The 26,794-nt window shown below is 34.6% G+C and overlaps 4 protein-coding genes and 1 long non-coding RNA gene across 5 annotated transcripts; 4 read left to right on the top strand and 1 right to left on the bottom strand.

Annotated features, from left to right (window-relative positions):
- Positions 1-1,826: 1,826 nt before the first annotated feature.
- On the bottom strand, positions 1,827-4,356 carry LOC110656461 (amino acid transporter AVT6C). The gene is made up of 5 exons (XM_021813286.2): positions 3,781-4,356; positions 3,125-3,277; positions 2,821-3,024; positions 2,278-2,743; positions 1,827-2,198 (listed from the first exon to the last, which is right to left on the bottom strand). The coding sequence occupies exons 1-5, from the start codon at positions 4,202-4,204 to the stop codon at positions 2,075-2,077; spliced, it is 1,371 nt and encodes a 456-aa protein (XP_021668978.2). The 5' UTR covers positions 4,205-4,356; the 3' UTR covers positions 1,827-2,074.
- A 1,086-nt stretch (positions 4,357-5,442) lies between these two features.
- LOC110656462 (alpha-soluble NSF attachment protein 2) lies at positions 5,443-11,601 on the top strand. Its single transcript, XM_021813287.2, has 9 exons — positions 5,443-5,764; positions 6,859-6,908; positions 7,006-7,078; positions 7,741-7,820; positions 8,092-8,243; positions 9,365-9,524; positions 9,610-9,657; positions 10,907-10,987; positions 11,331-11,601. Exons 1-9 carry the CDS (start codon positions 5,620-5,622, stop codon positions 11,409-11,411), a joined length of 870 nt encoding a protein of 289 aa, XP_021668979.2. The 5' UTR covers positions 5,443-5,619; the 3' UTR covers positions 11,412-11,601.
- Positions 11,602-14,105: 2,504 nt separating this feature from the next.
- On the top strand, positions 14,106-15,629 carry LOC110656463 (uncharacterized). The gene is made up of 2 exons (XM_021813288.2): positions 14,106-14,244; positions 14,414-15,629. The coding sequence occupies exons 1-2, from the start codon at positions 14,183-14,185 to the stop codon at positions 14,721-14,723; spliced, it is 372 nt and encodes a 123-aa protein (XP_021668980.2). The 5' UTR covers positions 14,106-14,182; the 3' UTR covers positions 14,724-15,629.
- Positions 14,907-15,629, top strand: LOC110656439 (uncharacterized). Its single transcript, XM_058151846.1, has one exon. The coding sequence runs from the start codon at positions 14,907-14,909 to the stop codon at positions 15,507-15,509; it is 603 nt and encodes a 200-aa protein (XP_058007829.1). The 3' UTR covers positions 15,510-15,629.
- Positions 15,630-19,664: 4,035 nt separating this feature from the next.
- On the top strand, positions 19,665-20,800 carry LOC110656464 (uncharacterized). The gene is made up of 2 exons (XR_002495125.2): positions 19,665-19,931; positions 20,183-20,800. It is a non-coding gene; the product is annotated as an uncharacterized LOC110656464 (long non-coding RNA).
- The last annotated feature ends 5,994 nt before the right edge of the window (positions 20,801-26,794 follow it).

Below are 26,794 nucleotides of genomic sequence, written 5' to 3'. Positions count from 1 at the left end.
TTGATGGGCCCAGGAGGGGCTGTGTGATATGATTGAACTGTGGATATATGGATTATGAATATAGAAGTGTGTTTTGAGCCATTTTGCAGGTTGGGTAGGTCCTAGGTATAGGGCAGACTATGCCGAATTTTCGGCACGACTTAGGACGTATTGATCTTTTTCTTTGTTTGTATTGAGTCAAATTTATTAAATGATTGTAATAAAATTGTCAGGTGAGCCGGGACAGCCTTCTTCCTCCGCCCAGCCGCCTCAGTGACCATCGTCAAGTCTGTGAGTAGAATATTAATTTTAATTGTAATTTCGATATTATTATATGTTCAAGCATGCCCATGCATCACTTATATGCATATATTTATGTAGTTAAACTCTAGGCACGATTTATGTTGCATTCATAACTGTTGATGTGCCATGGATGTTGTTGTGGTAATTTGGAGCAGTGTGCGTGCGTTGGCGTGCGTGTGATGTGGTGTGGACTATGGATAGGACGGGGTAGTCACGGCTTGAGTAATTCGCTGGGACCCGATCCTTCGAGGGGTAGTCACGGCTTGAGTAATTCGCTGGGACCCTCGATTTGGTTATTAAGTGGAAGTCCGAAAGTGAGTAATTACCGCACCAGGTTGGATTTAAGAGAGCTGTATAGGGGATCAGCTCCCATATGTTATGATTGATACTACAGGGTGTGTGAGTGCTCCAAATTACCTTTTTGATGTTATGATGTGAAAATGTTGTTGATGTTGCATTTCACTCTACAGGGTGCATTAGTTTTAGATAGTTATAGGGATTATGGTTAAAATTGATATTTTACTCTCTGAGTCGAACGCTCACTCCTGTTCAAAAATTTTTACAGGCCACAGGAGGATATTTTTTGAGGTTAACCTGCTTTCTCCCTCGCAGGTCAATTACTAATGTTTGTATAAACTGGTTAAATCTTAGAATTTCCGCATGTGTTAGAAATGTTTATTTGATTTGGGTCTGTAAACTAAATTATTATTTTTGGACCTGTAAACTTAATATGCTATGCATGTTTGATGGATTGGATGAGGGAGCTGAGCTCCCATTTATTTTTATGTTGATAAGTATGTGGAGGGTGAGCTGAGCTCCCCAATTGATTATATGTTGTGTTTACAGGTCGGGTGAGTCGAAAACTCCCCGTTGGAAAGTCCATTTTATGGCCTGACTCTGTCCGTTTGGTTTCTTGAAATTAGGCCCAAATGGGCCTTAGAATTGGGTAAATGAACAGTTAGGCTTACTACGGGCCTCGGGGGCTTTAGGCTGGCCCAGGTCCTAGTGCCGGTCCGGCCCATAAGTTGGGTCGTGACAGTTTCAATTTTTTTCCTTAATTTGAATAATTATTTTTAAAGTTTAATATTTTATTTGTATTACAATATTAATACTATACCTTTAATCATACTTGAATTTTATTATTATTAATGTTAAAAGACTAATCATACTTGAAAACTGGGCATCACTATTAACAATATATGCCAACAACTCCCACATTACATTACAGATCTACCAAGATATTCAAAGATATATATATATATATATATATATATATATATATATATATATATATATATATATATATGTCTGACACAGCATCATCTCATCGATGTCGACTTTCTATTTTATATATAATATATACCTACAAAATCCTTTAATTACATGTCGTCAATGCTTATCATATAAAATTCGTTTTCATTTTTTATTAAATCTAATCATTATTAATTTTGTCTAATTTATCATGCCTAAGATGATATGATTAATATTAAAATTCATCAAAATGGTTCTATTTTAGGAAAATTTTTTTGTGCAACAATTGCATATACAATAAATATATCATAATCTTTAATTATAATGAAACCCATGTGCAAGTCACTATAATCAATGATCACAATCTAATCATTTAATTTTATACATAATAAATAATCACAATACAACCGTTAATCTATGTTTTAGTTGACAATTCACCACCATGAAAATTTGTTTTGAATTCAACAAATATGGTGGTAAGAAAATTCACCCCTTCCTCTCGCAAGAGATGTAGAACAAGGAAAAGGAAAGGAAAAATTCATCATTTGTTGTTCCTGGAATTTTGCAGGTTGGAATATATGGCAATGAAGCTGCTCACCCCAGCAAGAATTATCACTAATACTGCCATGATCCTATCCCTTGTTGAAGAAATACCATGAACATCCCTGTGAAAAGAAGGCTTATTAGTAGTTGGCAAAGACTTAAGAAAGAGCACAAGAGATTAGTAATCAGTAGTATTATCACCTGAGAATGATCAAGCCTGGAAAAATAAATGAGAGAAAAACAATGGTTGTTGATCCCATGAACTGGAAAAAATACCATATATTGGGTATGGCTATTGCTGTTATATAAGTAACAGCTAATAGAACACAAGTTAGAGACACAAATCTTGTAGTGTCCATGGCTAATATAGGCCTCTTGGGGAAGAGCAGTTCATCTATGTTAGCCCTCAAAGAGAAGCTCATCACAGGATATACGAAAACCAAGTGGATTGCATAGCTTAACCGGACAGAATCATTGAGTAATTGGCCGATTGGTGTATCAGAATTTTGATCAAAGTTTACTAGAATGTCAGGCATGATCGAGTCACCGAATAGTAAGTAGCCAAAGAAACCAATTGCAAAGTAAATTGCAATGCCAATGATGAGGGAAATCCTGACAGCTGAGTTCATATCAGAAGGTTTTCCAAGTTCTGATCTAATGGGGTGAACTGCATTCATTAAACCAAGTTAATTAATACGCATTCATTAATTTGCTAATTACCAAATTGAAAACCTTAATGGTTACCATTAACATGGAATCCCAAACCAGTTACAAAGACTGGGATTGTGGTGAAAAGATCAAACAAGGATGCTTGATTGGCAAAATCTGGGAATAGTCTAAGTTTCTGAGTCTTCCCTTGCCACATTGCATAAACTGCCATTGCTGAACTTATGGCTACAAACACTAATGCAAGGAGAATGGAGACTCCTGAAGTGAACTTTAGTGAATCTGGGAGAAAGAAGCAAAAATCTCAATGACAAAATTAAAACATATCGTGAAGAATTCCATAATTTTCCTTTCTGTCAAAATCAATCAATACAAGGCTCACCTACTCGGCGTAATAAGACCAGGGGAAGCATCACAATAAGCACTAGGAATAGAAGGGCATAAGCTCGTGAGTTCCACCAATGGATACCAAACCATTCTTGTAGAATGCCTAGGTGCATGGTTTCACCAGATTGATTCCCACACAGAACATCCCCTAGGAGAAGAGTACATGATTTATTAGACACTGTCTGTGGTGATATGATAGAAAAGTGTTTCAATCCTAGCGCGCAAAGAAGTGATCAAATTATTCAAGTTTTAAGGCCAGAACTCAGATTATGTTTTGTTAACATGGTACACTGGGGTTCAAGAAGGGGTAAACTACTCAAACATTTGCTTCCCGATATACAGAAACATTTATTCAAACATGAAATCTGCAGCTGAGGACTCTGCAAAAACAACATTTTCTGCAGAAGGAAACAGACCATAATCAAACAGTTCACAGCCAATTAAGACTTTGATAAACCTTGAATAATATCATTGATAACCCTAAAACCTCAAATGAAGTAAACAAGTGATATTGAAATGATGAGCTATTGCTGCTTTCGCATCACATTCACCCCCACCCATAATTGTAAAGTAGGTGCTATGGATATCTATGGAACATGTAAATTCAACCTGCAGATCAAGAATTGTTAAACAAGAGGTAACAAAACTTACCAATTATAATCAGATAGATGATAAGACAGCCAAGGTTGGTGATTATGACACATAGTTGTACTCCAATTGATCCTATTGTACCAAATGATTCCCCCATAAGGCCAGCATAGGTACTGGACTGGCCTGATTGCGTGTACCTTAGCATGAACTCCACAGTTACCTCTACAAAAAATGCAACTATAAGAAGTAATATGAACCCAGGAATGATGCCCAGCACCTTGATTGTTGCTGGAACTGACATAATTCCAGCACCTATCATGGTTGTTGATATGTTGAGCACTGCTCCAGAAATTGATGCACCATTTACGATTTGATTTTCTGAAGATTCAACCTCAGGCAGGAGCGGAACAATCAATCCAGTGTCGTTTTTAGCCTGCTTCATCGGTGTTTTTGGAGAACTAGAATTTGCAGGATTGTTTTTCATTAAATGCTATCCTCACCTCATGTAGACATTAAAAAGAGAAATAATGAAATGATTTGGCAGACTCAATAGCAACAAATAATAATGGAATAAATGATATCAGATCTACAAATGGATATTGTACACAATATAAAAATTCTTGGGCATTATCCACTTTTCCTATTAAAAAAAAAAAAGATGGGGTTGGAATAGCTTTGTCAATAATGAAGTATTTTTTGGATTTTGGTGTTGAAATAGAAGGTAAAGACTTTTAATTAATATATTTAAATTAATGTTTTTCCAATAAAATAAGACCAAATCAGAACTCTCTCATCTCAATTCTCCTCTTTTCTCTTCTCTCTTTTTCTTCTTTTTTTTCTTTTCTTTTTCAAATATTTTTTTTAACAGCCATCGGTGAGTTTTTCAACGATGAATCAATTTCTTTTTTTTATTGTTTTTTATTAATTTTTTTTAATAAACTCTCTGTATCCGTTTGAAATAGATCTGAGTTTCTCTCCTCAGATTCGTGTCGTTTAGGAATAGATTTGAAGGTCCTATTTCTCATTATTGAGATTTTATTTTTCTCTCTTAGTGGAATTTTGTTTTTTTTTTTTTTCAATATTTAAATGGACTATTTGACGATTCGAAATACCGTGTAAATTATTGATTTCTTTTAATTAGAGACTCAAGTATGATAATACTTTTTTATTACTGGAACTTGATAGTACGATTTGTTCCTTCGTTGATTTTTGCTGACTTAATATCTTTCGTGGATCACAGAAGTAATAAATTCCCAAAAAAAAATATTGCAAAAGTTTTTTTGATAGGTCCAAAATCAAAATAAACCAATTATTAGCTGAAAAGTTATTCTACTTTATCATCTTTAAACAAAATATTTTAATTATATTTTTATATTTTTTCTCTTATGATAACATTATACTATACTGATAAGAACTGCTAAATTTTATAAAAAAAATAAAATAAGACCAAATCAACCCTAAATATAATTTTGTACATGAAAAAAAAAATGAAAACAATTGTATCACATGGCCAACCAAAAAATTATTACTTGTTTAAATAAAAAATTAATGCAGATATATTTAGTCTGGCAATTGGATTTAGCAGGCCACTTCCGATTCCAGCCCACCGAAATGGGGGCTTATGTACTTTCGGACATAAATTATAATCAGCCCAAAGAAAACCTAGGCTCGATTCAACGGCCAACCAGGAACAAACAAGACCGGAACCGGCATGACCCAGACCAGAACGCGATAAACCATTTCTACTTTTTCAAGAGAGAAGGAAAAATGCACGCTACAGCACGAAAGTACATTTTCATTTCCTTTCTTGATCTTCTTCTCTTGTTTTGCTTAACTTAACACTCTCGATTTCGAATTCCACATTCACCGATCATTGAATATAAGAAAAAGGCTTTGAAAATGGGAGATCAGATGGCGCGAGGAGAGGAATTCGAGAAGAAAGCTGAGAAGAAGCTTAGCGGTTGGGGCTTATTTGGCTCCAAATTTGAAGATGCCGCTGATCTCTTCGATAAAGCTGCCAATTCCTTCAAGCTCGCCAAATCATGTAACTATTATTTTCTCTTAGCTTTTCTGTGTGTTTTCCGAGAAAGTGTTTGATCGTAAGTAAAACAAATGAAACCGATGATGTAATGGCATGGTGGTTTATTTATTTGTTTTTGTTCCGCTGTTTGCTAAAGGAGTTGTTGCTGCCTTTTCTGGCTCCAATTGGAATGATGCGATCACTGTTTTATTCTCTTTGCAATTAACACTATTTTTGGATTATGGTTTGTGATGGTTTCATTGGTATGGTTGGTGATGGTTTTTAAGGCTGCTTTTCACACCACCAAATTAATGGTTTGGGATGTTTCAAGTTTTTGTGTTCCCATTTTTTATTAATGTATATTTTAGTGATTAATTTAAAAAAAATGTGGCTTTAATTATTATTATTATGATAACATTATTCTTTTTTTTTTCCCCCTCTTTTTGGGTCGCAATTTCCTGATGGATAAGAAGTAATTTGTGCTTAGTAGGATGTTGTTTCAATTTAGGGTTTATTAGATTTTTTTTTTCTCTTCTCATTTGTTAATCTTCATTGATTGATTTAAGAGACATACCGATGATATTTTGTCTGGATAACTAATATTTTATGAATGGATAATTTTGGAACTATATTGTATTCTCATCTATGGCAGAAGTTATTGTTAGATCCTCCTTTGGAGTTTGATTATTGATCAATGCTGATTTTGTTGCAATTTAAGAGTTATAACGTCATTTAAGGTTTCTGATTTAGTCCATGTCATTGTGAAACTAAGATAATGACTTATTGTGTCCAATGAATTTGCCCAATTAGTAAGTACTTTGGGCTAAAGTATAATATTTCAGTATCTTTTGCATATTTTTTCCCTTTGGAATCTTGCTGTGATATTGTAACTTTTTTTGGTAATGATCCTAGTTTGGCAAGGCATGAGACTTGGAATCCCATATTGAAAGTATGGGATTTCAACTTGGGCTCTTCCACCTCTGGATCTGGGTGTGGTTCTCCCAAGTCCGTAACATTTTTTAGTCCATTTAGTTTGCTCTCTCTTTGAGTTATATTTACTAACTTCATGTTCCATATTTTTGTATTGGTCTGGTGATATCTTTATTGTGATGTTTCAGGGGATAAAGCTGGGTCAACTTATGTCAAGTTGGCAAACTGCCATTTGAAGGTGAGTGCTTTTCATGTTGGAATTAAGCATCGAGTTTATCTTCCTTGTTTGGTATTATTTGATGGAGTTAAATGACATTGTCATCTTATGTTTGCAGTTGGATAGTAAACATGAAGCTGCTCAAGCTTATGTTGATGCTGCTCACTGTTATAAGAAAACATCTACGAACGGTGTGCAGTGATACTTAGCCCTCATTATGTTTTATGTCATAGACTCAGACGTAGTCCTATGGATTATTTTATAACATTTGAACTATAGGCATAATGGAGCTTTATGTTTAGGAGAAATGGCGCATCGAATTCAATTCATAACCAAAGCTACCTGCATGTTCCTTAAAATAATTGTTGTTATGTAGAAATATCAATTGCATGTTGTGATGGTAGAGAGTAGAGACTAGAGAGTTGAAGTGGGAATTTGTGATTGTGCAATAAGTCACCTTTGTTTGACAATCATGCATGCATTACCGTTACCAAACTAGTGCATTCTCTGCACATGAACAAATAATTTTTTAACTAATTTTTCTTTTTATCATGTTTTGTTCTTCATGATGCTAAGAGACATTTTAAGCATAAAAATGGCTCTATCTAACCTTGCGTTGAAAGCAGAAATGGGGTTGTCTGATTTGTTGTTTCATTGTTCTGGGATTTGGTTCCTCTCCTGTTTGGCAGTTAGTATCCATTTTATAAGCACTTGGCATGTGTTTAGGTACAGTATTATAAGGATATTCATGAAACTTAACAGTGTGGTAATGTAATGGTCATCTCTGCCCTCCCCTAACCCCCATTTTGCATTCCCATGTGGCTCTAATCTTTTAAAGTTTCTCCTTATGCAGAGGCAATATCTTGCTTAGTCCAAGCAGTAGAGTTGTTTTGTGATATAGGGAGAATCAGTATGGCTGCAAGATATTACAAGGTATGCTCTTGTTGCTAAGGTCTGGTTGTCAGCAACTGATATTTTATTTTGAGATAGTCATTCAAAAGAATCTTCAATTTACTCATAATGTGCTGCTATCGTGATCTTATTGTTTTGATTTTACTCTTTTGATTATTTGTAATGACATTCAATATCCAGGACCTTTATGCTGGGGTATTCTTGGCATCTATACTTACAATAAGATACATTTGAAAAGAGTGATAGTATTCTAAAAGCTATACAGTGACCTGGGATAATACTGACTTCGCAGGAAATTGCTGAATTATATGAATCAGAAGCAAATATTGAGAAAGCTATTTACTTTTATGAAAAGGCAGCTGATTTCTTCCAAGGTGAAGAAGTAACAACTTCTGCTAACCAATGCAAGCAGAAAGTAGCCCAATTTGCTGCTCAACTAGAACAGTAAGGATGTCTGCTTTTTGCAGCTTGCCATTCTGTTTCTCAAATATCATGCTGTTACATGCATTCTTCATAAAGATTCCCTGCCTCCTGATTCTATCCATATCGGATGTTTTTGCTGCAGTAGGTTGCTTGGCATGAGATTTCAGTCTTAGAAATTAGAAGGTGGCATCAATGTGGTTGTGTATGCTATTTATGTAAAATTAAGCATGATATGCTGCTAGCTTTCTGCTATGTTATTAACACACTTTCATGACGTGGCTATGATTTTCTTTTCTGCATGCATTTTGAAAAATTAGGCATTTTATCATGTGCAACACACACAAGGCTTGTTTCTGTACAAGCATTCTCAGAAAGATGCAGACAAGGACATTAACATTCAAAATTTACCAGAACCTGAGAAATTTGGGATAGACTTGATACTTACAGGCTACAGCATGGTGTTGGCCATATTCTAAGAATGAGTTGTCCCATGTCTTAAATATTCCTTGGAGGCGCTGTCTACTTGTATAAGCGGAGGCAGTCCCTTTGCATTTTCATTTGCACCTTAAGAGCAGCCTTCACTAGATATCCAGTGACTGAATGGAGTGGGCTGAATTCCAAAAATTTTTAGGATGACTTTGATAAAGAAATTAGTTCAGAGTTTTTGAACCAGCTGATGAAGTGATTAATTGACGTGTGAATTGTGAAGTTGGTTAACCAAATTTTCGGTTGCTTTTATGAATGGTTATTTGGATTTCATGCAAACAGGTAGGATCGGTTCAGCTTTTCGGTTTACCGACCTGTGATGCACCCCTTACATTTGATATGCTTACTGTCCTTGGATATGTTGAATAACATTGTTGATTGCTTTTAATATAATTCTGTTTGCAGAAATTTTAATTTGGGAGTAGTTAAACATATATGTAAATAAATATGATGTCCTATTTTACTTGTGCAATAGGCCTAATATAGCCTGAGACCAAGTAGTAGAATGCAAGAAAAATGCTATTTCTGCATGATAACAAAAGCCCAGGTTCTTATATTTAGCTGGATTGGGAATGATCTTTCATCAATGCAATTTTTAATAGTGAATTTATTAGTTGTTTTTAGGATTTGAATATTTGTTTGTGATATTTTTTTAGATACCAGAAGGCAATTGAGATTTATGAAGAGATTGCCCGACATTCACTTGGCGTTAATTTGCTCAAGTATGGTGTCAAAGGTCATCTTCTGAATGCTGGCATTTGCCACCTCTGCAAAGGCGATGTTGTTGCTGTAACCAATGCATTAGAGCGATATCAGGTCTAGACATGGCTATGATTTTCCATCTTGATGTTCTTACCTACAGGTTGGTTAAAATGAATTAATATTGAACTTGCTGTTGCAGGATCTGGATCCAACTTTTTCAGGAACTAGAGAATACAGACTCTTAGCGGTAGGTTATGTGTAGTTTTGAAAACTTCTTATTGGTTTGTTCTGCTACCATTCTAGTACTTTCCTTTTAAGCTCCATTTGTTTAGCTTGCTAAAGTTGCTTCTGCTTCTTTTTTTTTATAATTATGTTTTCAATGCAATAAAAGCAACTCAACTCAACTAAGCCTTTGTCCCAAAAATTTGGGGTCGACTATATGGATTCTCTTTCTCCACTCTAAACGATTTTGGGTTAAATCCTTAGAAATGTGTAATGCTTTTAAGTCATATTGTACTACTCTCTTCAAAGTCAGCTTAGGTCTACCCCTTCTTTTCTTTCTATCCTCTAACCTAATGTGCTTTACTTATCTAACTGGAGCCTCCGTGTGTTTACGCTTCACATGACCAAAACACCTCAATCTCCCTTCTCTCAACTTATCCTCAATTGGCACCACTTCTACCTTTTCTCTAATACTCTCATTATGGACTTTATCTAGTCTAGTATAACTCATCCACCTTAACGTTCTCATTTCTGCAACTCTTATCTTAGACACATACAAACTTCTTCAGTGCCCAACACTCGCTACCATATTACATGGCCGGTTGTATGGCTGTACAGTAAAATTTTCCTTTCAACTTATTGGGAATCTTGCGGTCACATAAAACTCCCGCGGCACGTTTTCACTTCAACCATCCGGCTTTAATCCTATGACTAACATTCTTCTCACATCCTCCATCTACTTGAAGGACTAAACCGAGATATTTAAAGTGATTACTTTGGGACAATACCACTCTATCCAAACTAACTCCTTCCCTATCACCAGTTCAGCATTCACTGAACTTGCAATGCATATATTCTGTCTTTGTTCTACTACTTAAAACCCTTTGACTCTAGAGTACTTCTCTAAAACTTTAGTTTTCTATTGACTCCTTCAATGCAATAAAAGCAAAAGGGAATATTTGGTTAAATGGTAAAAAGTAGGTTTTAGAAAGGAAAAAAATGTTATGTTATAATTGTCATTTACTTTTCTTTTAGGATGCAAAACCTGTATATTTACTTATGCTTTCTTATTATTACATTTACCTCGTGACTAAATCTAAATTGTTAAAATTAGTTTTTAAGAAAACCAAAGAATGAACCGGGCAGAGCATTGATCTACCTCCTTTATAGATGCTGTTAACCTTGGTTTCCCATCCTTTTTTTGATTCCTTTTTCTCTTTGCCTGCTCTTGATGATAGGATGCTTATGAGCAAATCCCCTTTTTCTCTTGGCAGGATATCGCTGCTGCCATTGATGAGGAAGATGTTGCAAAGTTTACTGATGTTGTCAAGGAATTTGACAGCATGACCCCATTGGTAAATTTCCTATATCTATTCCTTAGTCCTGTTAGATAAAATTTTAAAGACATAAACAAAGCTAGTTTAGGCAGTAGGCTAAAAATTTACGTTTGTGTTGATTCAAAAAAGAAACAACTTATCTAATTTTGCCAAGCATTTAACTTTGTCATATATAACATTTCTATTAATACTTTGATGTATATTTTAACATTAAATTTATACTTTTGGTCATATTGGGCAGTGAATTATCATTGATTAAACCTATATTTGCATCTTGAGTGAATTTGAATTTCGTACTTCTTTGGTGCTATAATGTATAATCTCAATTTGCTGAAGATATTCTGTTGTCTTAACTATGCAGGATTCCTGGAAGACAACCCTTCTATTAAGGGTGAAAGAGAAGCTGAAGGCTAAGGAATTGGAGGAGGATGACCTTACCTAAATTTGAAGTTACAATCTTTTGTTTTGTTTGTCACCGATGATTGCATTGTATTATCTGTCTGTGTTAAGTTACGATGTTTCAATCTTTTGTTTTGTTTTTCACTGATGATTGAATTGTATTATCTGTCTGTGTTAAATTATGATCATTTACACGGTTTCTGTTACTAAATATTTCTTGGTTTGGGTTTCAATCAGAGTGCATTTTGTTGCAGTTGTGGAGATGACATTGTAATTGGGACTCAATGGAGTATACAGTTTGATTTTTCAAATCAAGGCATCTTGCTCTTTCTCATGTTGGGTTTCCACTCAGCAAAAATTAAGGATGTTTGTTGCTTCAAGTTACTGTCATCTGTGACTAGGATTTGAGTGGGTTGTCCGTTAGTACTTGTGTAATTGGCTGGTCCTCTTAATGCCGCTGTGTTGTTCTGATTGTGTAGTCATGGATTAGAGAATAAGCATGTGGTAGGTAAATATGATTGTATTGTATTACTATTATAGTATTTGCCGAAGGTCTTGAATAATCTATGACTATTATAGTATTTGCCGAAGGTCTTGAATAATCTATGACTATGCGGATGATTTCATTGGAAATGTTGGACTTCAATCTGCATCCAAGTAGAAGACTCGTGCTTTTCAACCCAACCATTAGCGCAGGGTTTCAGCGTCTCGTCGTTAATCCAGATTATGGTGAGCCAAGTATGACCTGAAATATGATAATTTGATATCGAGTTTGATCGGGAAACTTAATGAGACTGAAATTGGTGAAAATCCTCGTCGTAGTTGTTAGTGTGTGTGTGGGGTTCCAGTTCCAATCCTTCTTAAGAATGGAAACTGAATTGAACTTGTGATTTTTTGTTTGATTATTTGATGTCTCAATTTCAATTCAGGTGTTATTTTGTTGAGAGCAAGTAAACTAAGAGAGTAAAATTGTTGGGGAATTTCAAAAAATAGTCTGGTTTACATTATTAAACTAATTTTTTGGGAAGTAAAACACTCTACTTCCCTTGTGTAAGTAAATTTGCATTCCTAATTAAGATTACTAATTTATCCGTTAATTTGTTATATTTTAAATTATTTTATTAATATTATCATCTTTTATAATTTAAAAACAAGGTAAATTATATTTAAAAAATTAATTTATATTTTAAACACATTTATATTATAATTTTTAAAAAATAAATTTTTTATACATATACTTTCCAAAAAACACACTCATAAAAAATACAGCATTTTAAACTAAATAAGGCTTCAATTCAGTCTCATTTCAATTTGAATTTTAACTTTTGAAATAATTTTGTACTTTATTGTCACAGGGAGTTGAACTCATTACTATTATTAAAGTGTTAAAGTTTTTAAGTACATTATAATTAAATACTTAAATTATTTAAAATTAATTTTTAAATAATTTTATTAAATAGTTAATTATTTATTTTTAACTGAACCTATAAATTAAAAAATAAATTGTCATTTTATGTGAATATGCTTGGGATAGTTTCTGCCGCTGCAACACCCATTGCAGCTTGTTTCTTTCGGTTTTGGACAGGAAAAAGTCTGAAATACGACATCGTTTAGAGTCTTTTCCTGGTCAAACCAAGCCGCCTCAGCTCACCAACTTGCCTTTTCGAGAAACCTCCTCATCTTTAGGATCTCAGCATGCTGAACTAGCTAGAGCCAAGAGGCCCCTTTTTTCTGTTTTTTTCCCTTGTTTTAATCATGTTAAACAAGATTCTCTCGTTGGGAGACACTGAACTAACTCATCTTTCTCGGGGGCAAAATAGCCCCTAGAAATCAACACTTGTTCAGCGTCTCTCATGTTTCTCTTTCGATCCAGAGGTATTTGTTACGCTTTTATTTCTCTTGTACACTTTGTTTCTGATTCTCTCTTATTCTTTCTTTGGTTGATTCTATCATAGATAATCAGATTCTTACTCTTTTCCTCTTTGTTGTATAATTTCATCTGTGTACTTTCTTTATGATTTATGTAATGCAACTGGTCGTTTCTCTCCTTTTTTTTAACTGCCCTCTTCATAAAAAAGATTATATCTTTAAGTTCAGATTCTGGGTTTTAAAGGACAGTTTTTTCCCCTTTGTTTGGTAGATAATGGACTTGAGTTTTGATTACTAGTTAATGTTGAAAAAGCAACTGAATGTTTTTCTATTACTTTATTTCGTTATCTGGGAATTCTTGATAGCTTCTAAATAGCACGTTCTAGTCTTGGTTTATGATTTTTGACAGATACCTTGTTTCTGTCCATTTGGGACAGCCTTTTTCTTTAATTTTGTTTGATGAAAGATTTTGCTTTGTTTTTTTGGTTTCAGTATTGGACTAAACGTAGAGAAAATACATTTGGAGTGCTCACCCCATTCATACCATCTCAATTCTGATGTCATGCCTGTAATACTGCTTGAGCTTGACAAAGCTTAATTTTGAGTGCGAGAATGGATTCTATTGACAGTGCGAATCAAAAAGGGGAAATTGATGAATCTAATGGTGCTAAATCCCAGGGTCGAATCCCTTTCAACTTTTTAGCATCTAGGAGGACTCTTGAGCAATTAAAATCCTCAAAGTACAAGATTGGTTGACTGCCCTTCCTAATAGAATAAATTTTCTTAAATTTGGCTCTGCATCTGCCAAATTCAAGAGTTGGCACAGGATAGAGACGAGATGTCACGCTCAATGGCTTCTTCAAGTGGCCATGGCTTTGTTGAACTCATCAATGGGGCTTTTGGTCAGAAGATTGATTGGGTTTCTCTGTTGAAAATGAGTAAAGAATGGATCCAGGATCCAATGAACCTGGCCCTCTTCTTGTGGATCATATGTGTTGCTGTTTAAGGTGCAATTCTGTTCCTAGTCATGACTGGAATGTTAAATGCTGTATTACCGAAGAAGTCACAGAGAAATGCATGGTTTTAAGTAAATAATCAAATACTCAACACATTATTTACTCTTATGTGTCTTTACCAACATCCAAAGCGGGTTTACCACTTTATACTTCTCTGTAGATGGAAACTGGCGGACATTTCTAGACTCAGGAAGATTTGCTGCAAGAATGGGGCCTATAAGCCCCATGAGTGGGCACACATGATGGTTGTTGTTATTCTACTCCATGTGAATTGTTTTGTTCAATATGCACTATGTGGTCTAAAGTTGGGGTACAAGAGATCTGAGCGACCTGCCATAGGAGTTGGAATATGTGTATCTTTTGCAATAGCTGCACCTGCAGTTGCTGGGGTTTACACCATCATTAGTCCCCTTGGGAGGGATTATTCTGAAATGGATGGGGAAGCACAGATTCAAATTACTGCTGGTTAGAGTAAGAGGCCAGTGTAGTTAAGAATAAAATCATTAGAAAAGAGATTTTCCTTTGCAAAAACAGATGAACAAGGAAATGTTGAGACTAGACCACAATGGAGTGGAGGGATTCTTGATTTTTGGGATGACATCTCTCTGGCATATTTATCACTTTTCTGTAGTTTTTGTGTCTTTGGGTGGAATATGGAGAGGCTTGGATTTGGGAATATGTATGTTCATATTGCAACCTTTCTCCTCTTTTGTATGGCTTCTTTCTGGATTTTCAACTTGGCTGCCATTAATATTGATAACGAGACTGTCAGGGAAGCTTTAGTACTTACTGGTGTTATACTTTGTGCATTTGTTTTGCTATATGGCGGCTTCTGGAGGATTCAAATAAGAAAGAGATTTAATTCGCCAACTTATACCTTCTGTTTTGGTAAACCAGCAGTTACTGATTGCACACTGTGGCTATGTTGTTGGTGGTGCTCGCTAGCTCAGGAAGTTCGAACTGGGAATTCTTATGATATTGTGGAAGATAAGTTTTACAGGAAAGACATGGACAGTAATAATCATCTGCAGCCTTCACCTCATGAAGATGTTTCTAGCACAAGTTCTCCACTTGGCAACAACCATAGCTCATCCAAGACTTTGATAGCAAATTCTCCAAGTCCTAGCAGAGTTTCAAATGTGTATTATAATCCAGATAGGCAGATTTCTACTGTAAAAGAAGAGTCTTCTACAGAAGCCAAGGATAAGACTATGACTCCGCCATCTCTGTCATTGATAGAAAGAGAAGCCGCTTAGCTGGTACACAGTTTAGATAGCATTCTTTTTTATAGGTATGAATTGATGTGGAATGACATTGTAAATTTTAAATGTCTCATGAGTGACTACAATAAAATACTTACCTGCATCTTTTACAGATACTAGTTTGCTTCTTCAAAGATTTTTATCATTTTGAACAACAATGCTTTCACATGTCAATCTAAGCATTATTTTCTGATGGCAATCTGTTGGGTCTGGAAAGCAGTGGATATGATAGTTTAGATGAATATGAGACGTGCACCTAACTTGACAGTAGTTTTTCACCTTTTTAGTGTATGTAAATTTATTTTTTTCCCCCTGGTTTCTGTAAATTTTGAAAATTGTTGTATGTTTGAGTAGCAGCAGCTTGGTTATCAAAGAGAAGATGCCAAGAGAGGCACGTGCCGTTGAAACAGGGTAGGTAGTGCTTGAATTGACTGCTGTCTACTCAACTCAACTCAACTCAACTCAACTAAGCCTTTATCCCAAAAATTTGGGGTCGGCTATATGGATTCGCTTTCTCCACTCTGAACGATTTTGGGTTAAATCCTCAGAAATGTGTAATACTTCTAGGTCATGTTGTACTACTCTCCTCCATGTCAATTTAGGTCTACCCCTTTTTTCTTTCTATCCTCTAACCTAATGTGCTCTACTTGTCTAACTGGAGCCTCCTTATGTCTACGCTTCACATGACCAAACAACCTCAATCTCCCTTCTCTCAACTTATTTTCAATTGGCACCACTCCTACCTTTTCTCTAATATTCTCATTACGGACTTTATCTAGTCTAGTATGGCCACTCATCCACCTTAACATTCTCATCTCTGCAACTCTTATCTTAGATGCATACGACTCTTTCAGTGCCCAACACTCACTACCAGATAACATAGCTGGTCGTATAGCTGTACGGTAAAATTTTCCTTTCAATTTATTGGGAATCTTACGATCACATAAAACTCCCGTGGCACGTCTCCACTTCAACCATCCGGCTTTAATCCCATGACTAACATCCTCCTCACATCCCCCATCTACTTGAAGGACTGAGCCTAGATATTTAAAGTGATTACTTTGGGGCAGTATCACTCCATTCAAACTAACTCCTTCCCTATCACCAGTTTGGCCTTCACTGAACTTGCAATGCATGTATTCTGTCTTCGTTCTACTTAACTTAAAACCCTTTGACTCTAGAGTACTTCTCCAAAGTTCTAGCTTTCTATTGACAATATCATCCACAAATATCATGCACCAAGGAATACTCTCTTGTATATGTTTCGTCAGTTCATCTAAAACTAATGTAAAAAGGTAAGGGCTTATGGCTGATCCTTGGTGTAATCCAATTGAGATCGGAAAATCTCTTGTATCCCCTCCCACTGTGCGCACAATAGTAGTTGCTCCTTCATACATATCTTTCAATACTTGTATGTACTTAATAGATACCCTCTTTTGTTCTAACACATTCCATAAGACCTCTCTTGGAACACTATCATAAGCCTTGTCCAAATCAATAAAAACCATGTGTAGATCTTTCTTTACATCTCTATATTTCTCCATCAAGCTTCTAATGAGAAAGATCGCTTCCATAGTTGAACCACCGGGCATGAAACCAAATTGATTGAGAGAGATAGAAGTATCATGACGTAGTCGATGCTCCACAACTCTCTCCCACAACTTCATAGTATGACTCATGAGTTTAATTCCCCTATAGTTTGAGCAACTCTGTATGTCTCCCTTATTTTTAAAAATAGGTACTAAAATACTCTTCCTCCATTCATCAGGCATTTTCTTTGAGTTTAGAATCTTATTAAATAATTTAGTTAACCATGCCACTCTCATATCTCCCAAATACTTCCACACTTCAATTGGTATTTCATCGGGTCCACAGGCTTTACCCACTTTTATTCTCTTAAGTGCTTCCTTTACTTCTAAAGATCTAATCCTTCTAGTATAATTCACATTCTTTTCTATTGTTCTATAGTCTATATTCACGCTATTACCATTTTGACTATTATTAAAAAGATCATTAAAATAATTTCTCCATCTTTCTTTAATGTCCTCATCTTTCACCAACATTTTTCCTTCTTTATCCTTAATGCACCTAACTTGATTGAGATCTTGACATTTCCTTTCTCTCATCCTTGCTAATCTATAAATATCTTTCTCCCCTTCTTTAGTTTCAAGTTTCTCATATAACTTTTCAAAGGCTTGTGCTCTTGCTTGACTAACTGCCTTTTTTGCCTCTTTCTTTGCTATCTTGTACTGTTCATATGCCTCATTATTATCACATTTAGGTAATTTCTTATACCATTCCATTTTTCTCTTCACTGCTTTTTGTACTTCCTCATTCCACCACCATCTCTCTTTTGAGGGTGGTCCATGTCCTTTAGACTCTCCAAGTACTTTTCTAGCTACTTCTCTAATCTTTGACGCCATCTGTATCCACATATCATTGGCCTCCATATCCAGCTTCTATACTTCGGACTCGAGAAGCTCATTTTTGAACTTCACTTGCTTTATTCCTTTGAACTCCCACCACTTTGTTCGAGCTACACTATTTCTTCTGACCTTACTTGAATTGTTCCTAAACTTGACATCCAAGACCACCAACCGATGTTGACTTGTTAAAGCCTCTCCTGGAATGACCTTGCAATCCTTGCATAGAGCTCTATTTGTCTTCCTAGTAAAGAGGAAGTCGATTTGGCTTTTATGTTGCCCACTTTTGAAAGTCACTAAGTGTGATTCTCTTTTTATAAAGTAGGTATTTGCCAATATTAGGTCGTATGCCATAGCAAAATCTAGGATGCTTTTTCCCTTTTCATTTCGACTGCCAAAACCAAAACCTCCATGAACATTCTCATAACCTTGTCTATCACTCCCTACATGCCCATTCAAATCTCCACCAATGAAAACATTCTCTTCATTCGGTATGCTTTGCATTAAATCATCCATATCTTCCCAAAACCTTTGTTTACATTCACTGTCTAGTCCTATTTGTGGGGCATAAGCACTAACTATATTTATTGTTTCTCCTTCTAGTACTAGCTTTACTAGTATAATTCTATCTCCTACTCTTTTCACAGCTATTACTGCGTCTTTCAATGTCCTGTCTATGATTATGCCCACTCCGTTCTTATTTCTCTCCTTTCCGGTAAACCACAGTTTGTACCCTGAATTACCCACTTCCTTACTTTTCTCTTCTACCCATTTAGTCTCCTAAATGCAAGCAATATTCACCCTTCTCATTTCCAAGATATCCACAAGTTCCATTAATTTTCCTGTAAGTGATCCAACATTCTAAGTACCAACCCTGATCCTCCTCCTATCCTGCTCCTTCCTAATTGGTCTCTTTCTATAATATCTTCTATTGTTTTCTATGTCTATCTTGTGTTCTGTTCCACTATTTATTCTACTATCTGTCCTATGGACTAACTTCTTTACCCACACCCGTCCATGATGTGGGAACCCTTGCTCACTTAACACCACACCCGGGCGCCGGTATGGCGCATCGCTTTCGGTGAACGCCCTGCACCCTTGCATATTTCTCACTACATCCAGGCTCCGATGTAGCACGTCGTTAGTAGAGGACGCCCCAACGTTTATATCATTTGAATCCATATCATAGGGTGTGACGAAATTTTTACGTTGGTTGTCACCAATCGCAACCCTCCTCCTTTATCCGGACTTGGGACCGGCTAAGCGCAAACTACTTAGGCGGAGTTGACTGCTGTCTACTACAAAAAAAAAAAAAAAAAAAAAAAAAAAAAAAAAACGCACTTGTGCATGTGTGTGTATTTTCCTATCAAAATTGCCGTGATTTGGATCTTGTAAGGATGGTCCACCTTGATATTTTGGTTGATCAAAGTATAAGCTGTGTTCTGTTTATCCTTGAAATGTTCAATTTAAGAAGTTTGCAATGTCTTGATGAGTTGCTGCAGATGTTCTTAAATCTGAATGCAAGGATCATAAGGCAGGCATTGGCTTGGTCACCCCTTTTCAGTAAAAGAACTTGAAACTTGTTTATCTTAGACTTTTTGCACAAATGTTCTGCTTTATGCTTTTCCTTTTTTATTTTATTTTTATTTATGATATTAGTTCTATTTTAATTTTAGTTTGAAATTGGTTCTTGGTTTATTGATCATTCTCATCAAATTGGTTCTGGTTCATTTGAAAGATCAGTTTGTAAACTCTGCATACGGATTTTATTTCAAATGTGAAAAGGATCCTAACATCCAAATCAAATAAAAAACTTTCATCTCAAATTTCACTGTTTGTTGATTTTATTTCTGTAAGGATTAGCCTCTTTTTGTGCAGATTGCAGTTTTTCATTTGTCTTTTTATAATTTTGTAATCTAATGTTCATCTACTTTGATGCTTGCAGTTCTGGAGATGCACTATGATGAGAAATAGTATTGGCTTGACTGATTTAGTAAGAGATGCTCCATTTCTTGAGTGTAGCTGTAACTATCTGCTAGACATTATTGGGAAACATGTCATATCCTATATGCATTTACACTCATCCGCTCACACACAGGAAGTCATACATGCACAGAGGGATTAAATTTCTTTTAATAATGGAGTAGTTACTTTGTCACAAGATGATCTGGACCATTAAGTGTTGGTGCTATTGATTTTCCTTTTTTGCAGATTCTTGAAAAGGTTGCTGTTCCTGTTTTTTAGGTATTGATAGGTCAGTTTCTCACACAGGTCATTATCATGGCAAACATTTCACGCTGTCTATGATTCTGCGCATAATGGAGCATGCTAAGCTACAATATGGACCTGGCATACCATCAGGTTAGGACTTCAATTGTTCCTTCATCATATCTTTACAATGTTTATCATAGTTGGACACTTCTAAAGACCAAATTTTGCATTGAAATGTGGTGCAGACACTAATTTCTCATTTGCATTTGTATTTGAGAAATGCTACGGTCAATTGCTAGTGATATGACTGAACAACTCTTATCATGCATGTATTGCACACAATGGTGGACCCATGCATAAAAGCAGTGTATACTGTATAGTGAATACAATGCATGCACAGGTAAGATTTGCTGACTTGCTGATTGATATATGTATTCTCTTTCTAGGAGTTGTGGGGTATTATCTAATTCTAAGGACTTTAAGTAGGTTCTTAATATAGATAAAAGTAAATGGTCATGATTTATGTTGCTCAGAATTAATGGTTGGTTGAATATTATAGATTAGTTTGTCACTGCTTACTTTCAATATAGTGTTATAGAATGTAAAAGATGGTGCTTAAACTATTATATGAATGCAAAGATAGTGCTTAAACTAATATGTAAAGTGGATGATTGTGGCTTCATATGTCTTTCGTCACAACCGAAAGTGAAAAACTTAGAAAACTTGAACATCATCATGATTCAAAGCAAGTTTTAAATTCCAAGCTGAAGTCACAATCTTCTGATATTCTGAAGGAAGATTGTTTTATGCAGAGAAAAAATTTCAAGAACCCTTTAGCTCAATAGAATAGCAAATCATGTTTGTTGATAATTGTATAGTTTAATACAGTACGGCTTCTAGTGAGCGGTTAGTTAGATGATTAAAGGATAGAAATGTTTAATCTATTGTCATTTTTATTAAGTTTGCTGTGCTCAGTGGCTTCTTGGTGCATACACACATGCTGTTCTTGTATCTTTCCTCTGCCTTTCACATATTTTACTAGGAAATTCTTTAAATTTTGTAGGTTTTTCATTTTTTTATTTAAGCATGCCTTGTTTTGACAACATATACCGATAAAGAATAAATCATCAAACACATTTGAGATTAAATTTTTATGATAATATAAGTTTTAAACATATCTTAATAATATATTTATATTTTTTTAAAAATTATAATATTTAAATATATAAATAAATATTAATAAATTATTTTTTAATAAAAAATAATAATATATTATTATAAGGGGCAAATTATAAAGATTCGAGGTGGGGAAACTTTCTTTTCTATCCCTGCACCACATAATATTAAGATTGGAGCGAGTCGGAGGAAAATTGATGGAATACGAGGTGGATTGAATTGTTTTCCAAAATACTTATCATTTCTATTTAAGTTTTTTATGAGAACTTAAATATAAATTTATTCAGTAAATGATATGTTTTCAGCAATTAAATCAAGTTAATCTTAGGTAATAGGCTACGTTGATCCTATTTAATGGACACAGTTTTGAGTTTACAGTTGAATCCTATCCTAATTCCTACGCACCGGAATCCATTGGAATAAAGTGATTAACCGACGAGTAATGGGTTAGGTAGAAAAAGTGTACGCAGAATGTTAGGTATGTTACTTTTTGGCTCAAAGGTGTATTACTAACTTGATTGCACTTAATTTAGTCCTTGTCCATTATAATTTCCCTTTTGGGCATCTCAAAAATAATGCTTATCCAATACCAATCTAATTCTATTCTACTTTTTTTTATTATATATAAATATTTTTAATATATGCTTTATTATTTTATTAAACATGTTACGTAATGACTTGAATTTTAAAATACAAGTTTTAAAATTTTATATATAGTATTAAAATATTAATTTAATAGTATTCACCTAATTTATAATTACTAAATAGTTCAATTTTAATTGAAATGGTTAGTTTTATACATTAATATTAAATCAATTATCATAATATAGTTTAATTAAAAATGTTATTAATTTTATACACATTATAATAATAATAATAATTATTATTATTATTATTATTATCAATTTAAATGTATTAAAGGAAGATTAGGGACCTATGTGAACAAACAAGAAAAGTTTAGGGATTTCAATAAAATTAAAAGTTAAAAAAAAGGGCAGAGTTTTAAAAAATTTTTGCAAACAGCCGCACCACCTCCCGTCTCTCTCTCTCTCTCTCTCTCTCGTCTCTCTCCCTTTCCCCCTCTGTTCACTGCGCCTCCGATCGACCTAGTGGCGGGCGACAGTCGACAAAGGTCCGGCGAGCTTCCAACAGTTCCCCAGCGGCGCCGGCAACCCTCATGGACAGTGAACGGCAGCGAAGGGAGGCCTCAATGCGTGCAGCAACCGCGTCCTTTCAGGCGCAATTCGACGGTTTTCTATGGCATTCCGGCCAGTGGAGGGTGGCGCTTGACTCCTGGGACCTTCCCAACCGGCGCTGCTCCGTTCCGTGGAGGTTTCCGGCGAGTTTCAAAGAGAGAGAAAGAGGAGAGAGAAAATTGGGTAGTGGGCTTTCCAGCAAGTTTTCCGTCGATCTGATCGTCGGATCCTAAATCCGAGGCCACCGATAGACTCAGGACGGTGAAATCTTTGAGATAGGACCGGTTCCGCTCTGATCGGACAACGTTTGAAAAATGCGACAATCGGACGGTCCAGATTGCTTGGTGAGATTTTCAAACTTGTTCGATTCTTAAAAATCAAAAATAATTTTATGATAATTATTAATAATTTTTAGGCATAATTTAGGTGCGATCGGATCGAAGATAGCTCACCGGTGCCAAGATCGCATTTTTAGCTAGATCCGGCTGCCCTGCGGCTCGTCTCAGAACGTGATCGATATTATAGTCAATCTTAGCATTTTCAGACGTTTTGGACGCGTTCCAGTTGTTAGATTTGGCATAGGTAAACCCAAACTCTACATTGCTCAATTTTTGTCTTGTACTGGGTTAGAATAAAATTCATAAAATATTCGTGAATGATCAGAAAATTTTGATTCATTTTGCAATAGCCTTAAAATATTGCTAAGAACCGCGAGGCAAAATTTTATAATTTTTAAAACTTTGTTTGAGTAGATTTTTACAAAATGTCAATTATAGGGACTAAAACGTAATTTTTAAGATTGTGAGTATTGCCTGGTTTAGAGGGCTCAGGAGGGGCCATATAATGATGATGAGATATGGGTTTAGTTTAGAAGTGTTATTTGAACCATTTTTGCAGATTTGGTAGGTCTCAGATATAGGAGAAACTCTGCCGAATTTTTGACATGAATTAGGCTGTCTATTATCTCTTTAGAGTTTTATTTTGACTTAATGCTAATAAATTTATAATATAATTATTTAGGTGATCGAGGTCAGCTATTTTCCTCCATCCAGCAACCACAATAGTTCTCGATGTACTGTGAATAAAATATTAATTTTAATTATAATTTTAATATTTTATATGTTCAGGTATGCCATGCATCACTTATAAATATGTATCTATGTAAATAAACACTAGGCACATTTTATATTACATTTTTAATTGAAGAAATGCCATAAATGTTGTTTATGGTAATTTGGAGCAGTGTGTGTGTGTTGGTGTGTGTGTAGTTCTGGATACGGACAGGATGGGTAGACACGGCTTGAGAGACACTCGCTGGGACCCGGTCCTTTATGGATAAGGCGGGGTAGGCATGGCTTGAGAGACACTCGATGGCTCCCACATTTGGTTTATTAAGCGAAAGTCCGGCTTGAGAGACACTCGCTGGCAGAGGTTGGATTAAGAGAGCTGTATAGGAGATCAGCTCCCATATATGTACTGTTTGAACAATGTTGGTTGTGTGAGTGTAGACCCTTATTTTGTGATTAGTATATGCATTAAGGTCGTGGGAAACCCAATGATGAAAAATTGTATGACTGTAAGATATAATTGAAGGTATAGAACTGAATTATTAATTTCGTGGCATTATCTTGAAAAAAAATAGTAATATTTTTTTTTTGAGAAATTAATTTAATTTAAATAAAATTTTGTTTTATTTAAATTTAATATGGATAGTTCTTAAATGGACCTAATTAAGTTTAATTGGGCCCCATGGGCCTAAGAAAGCCTAATTATGAATTTTAAATAGAACCTGTTTAATTTATTTTCTGAAAATTAAAATAAGAAAATATTTTTTTCTCTCTTCCTCTCCCATACAAACTCTCTCTCCCACTTGGCCCCACTCTCTTCCTCACTCCCTATTGGTGATGCCCCTTTTCCCTCTCTTCCTATTGGTTGAAATACCTCACGCATATCTCAATCTCACCCAAATTCCTCAATTCCAATTGTTTAAGTTATCTGAACCTTATCACACTAGTACTTCAAACCCTTTGGCCCCACTTTTTTTCTCACTTCCTATTGGTGCCATCCCATTTTCCTCTCTTCCTATTGGTTGAAACACCTCACTCATATCCCAGTCTCATCCAAATTCTGCAATACCAGTTGTATAAGTTATCTAAACTTTATCACCATAGGACTACAAATCCTATCACACATATCTCCCAAAACTCTATAAATACCCTACTGGAGAGAAAAAAGAAAAAAAGAAAAAAAAAGAGGGGTGGAGGAGAAGGCAAAAAAAAATAAAAAAAAGGAAAAAAAATTAAAGAGGAATAGCCAAAATTCTTTTAGTTCTTCTTTCTTCATAGCAATATTTCTTAAAGGTTAGTTCTTTTATTTTCTTTTCAAGATCTATGCCATATAATGTTTAATTTTATGTTCCTTGTTTTTAATTTATTTTATATGTTCATATAGATCATGTAATCATGTTTAATTTGAGGGGATACACAACTCTGCACATGTTCAGTTTTCTGTCTCTTGTATTTTTATTATTTTTCGTTATTTTCTGAATCTGTAAAAAATTTGTAAAAATTATATTCATATTCTACACAAAATTCTAGTAATTTTAGGCTCAAGAATCACCAAAAAAGCTTTAATATTTTGTAAGTTATGGCTGTTTGAAGTTAAGGTTCTTGTAAAATCTGATTTGCAGGATACCCGACTTGTGAAGCCCATATCTTCCTTGTTTCTTAATATTTTTGTGTAAATCTGGTATCTAAAATTAAGTTTGAAATCTTGTGAATCTTTTCTAATTAGTTTCGCATTCATATCTGTTATGGTTAGTGAGTTATGAATTTTACAAAAAAAAGTAGCGCGATTCTATCATCAGGAAAATTTACAATTTGTGTAGATTATTTGGCTAGGGTTTTGTTTAATCTATAAATTTTATGATGTTGTATGATGTTTTGGCTTTCTTCTGTAATTTTTTCATGATTTTTAGGCTTGTCTAACTATTTTTCAAAAATCAAATTTCTTGCTACTGTCAATCTGCCAGAATTTGGAAATTGTATGTTTATGCATGTTTTTGTATTTTCTTAGGTTCCACTTGATATTTGATCTATTTTTTGTGCTTTTTTAATTCAAGAAGTGTCATGAATGAAGTGTTGGGAATATGTTAGAAGATGCGGACCCTTAGATAGTTGTAACTAATTAGAAATCTTAACCCTTTAGGAGAATAGAGTTAGAATCAAATGTAAATTGTTATTAATATTTTCTTATTTTCTTTATTTCTTTTATTTTCTTTAATTTTTTTTATTTTTTATTACAAACAAAAATTGATAAGTAGTCCTAAGGTAAGTACCAAAGAGGGCATTTGTGTGGAGCTTATATGGAGCTAAACGGGAGTAAGCCAGGGATATCATTGTCATACCAGAAGAGAAGACCCTTTTTTAAGGTAACTTGCCCCAATGGCAACTGCAATTACTAACAAGTAAGTAATCCTAAATTCCTAGAATAACCATTGGCATGAAATTGTAGTAATAATAGGATTTTTATTTGGTAAATTGAAATTAACTTTGTTTTTAATTTAATCGACTTTTGCATGTCATTAATTTAAATAAATTCTTTGTAAATAAAAATTAATCTTGTTTGTAAATTAAACTAACCTTGGCATATAAAATAAATTTAATTTAATACTTGGTAATTGTAAAATAAATTTGCATGTTAGAAATCTTTATTAGGTTGTGATTGTTTGGGCCTTATGTGATATTAGAATAAATTACACATGTATATAATTAATTTAGTTTAATTATCCTTAGGGTAACTTGGTAAAAAATTAATTAATTAGGTTAAATAAAAACGTATGGTTATTTGAAATTGAATTTGTTTGTAAATTAAATTCTCAATAATAAATTAATTTTAATCATCTGGTAAATATCATTTAAATAATTAGCAACCCTATAGATAGGAATTACTTGTGCATAAAAATTATTTATAAACAACAACCATTTTGTGAATTACTTGCGTATGTAGTATTACAATTGCATTTTTTATGATGAAGTTTAATAAAGGAATAATAAACAAGACTTTTAGAAACACTAGTAGAGGACTGGCACTCGAATTAACGAGGTTAGACCAAGCGTAAGGGGTGCCTAACACCTTCCCCTTACGTACCCACTATCCCGAATCTAGACATTAGGTTATGGTAATGACGGTTATGAAACTCTGTAAGGAGTAAGTTGCCATCCATGACCCTTGAAAGAAACACTGAATATGTCTCGATTATTATCCGGATGGT

The sequence above is a fragment of the Hevea brasiliensis genome, chromosome 8 (genome assembly GCF_030052815.1).
Source record: "Hevea brasiliensis isolate MT/VB/25A 57/8 chromosome 8, ASM3005281v1, whole genome shotgun sequence".
Classification (NCBI taxonomy): Eukaryota; Viridiplantae; Streptophyta; class Magnoliopsida; order Malpighiales; family Euphorbiaceae; genus Hevea; species Hevea brasiliensis.
Note: the sequence above shows the minus strand (reverse complement) of the source record. Positions and strands in the feature narration are given on the sequence as shown.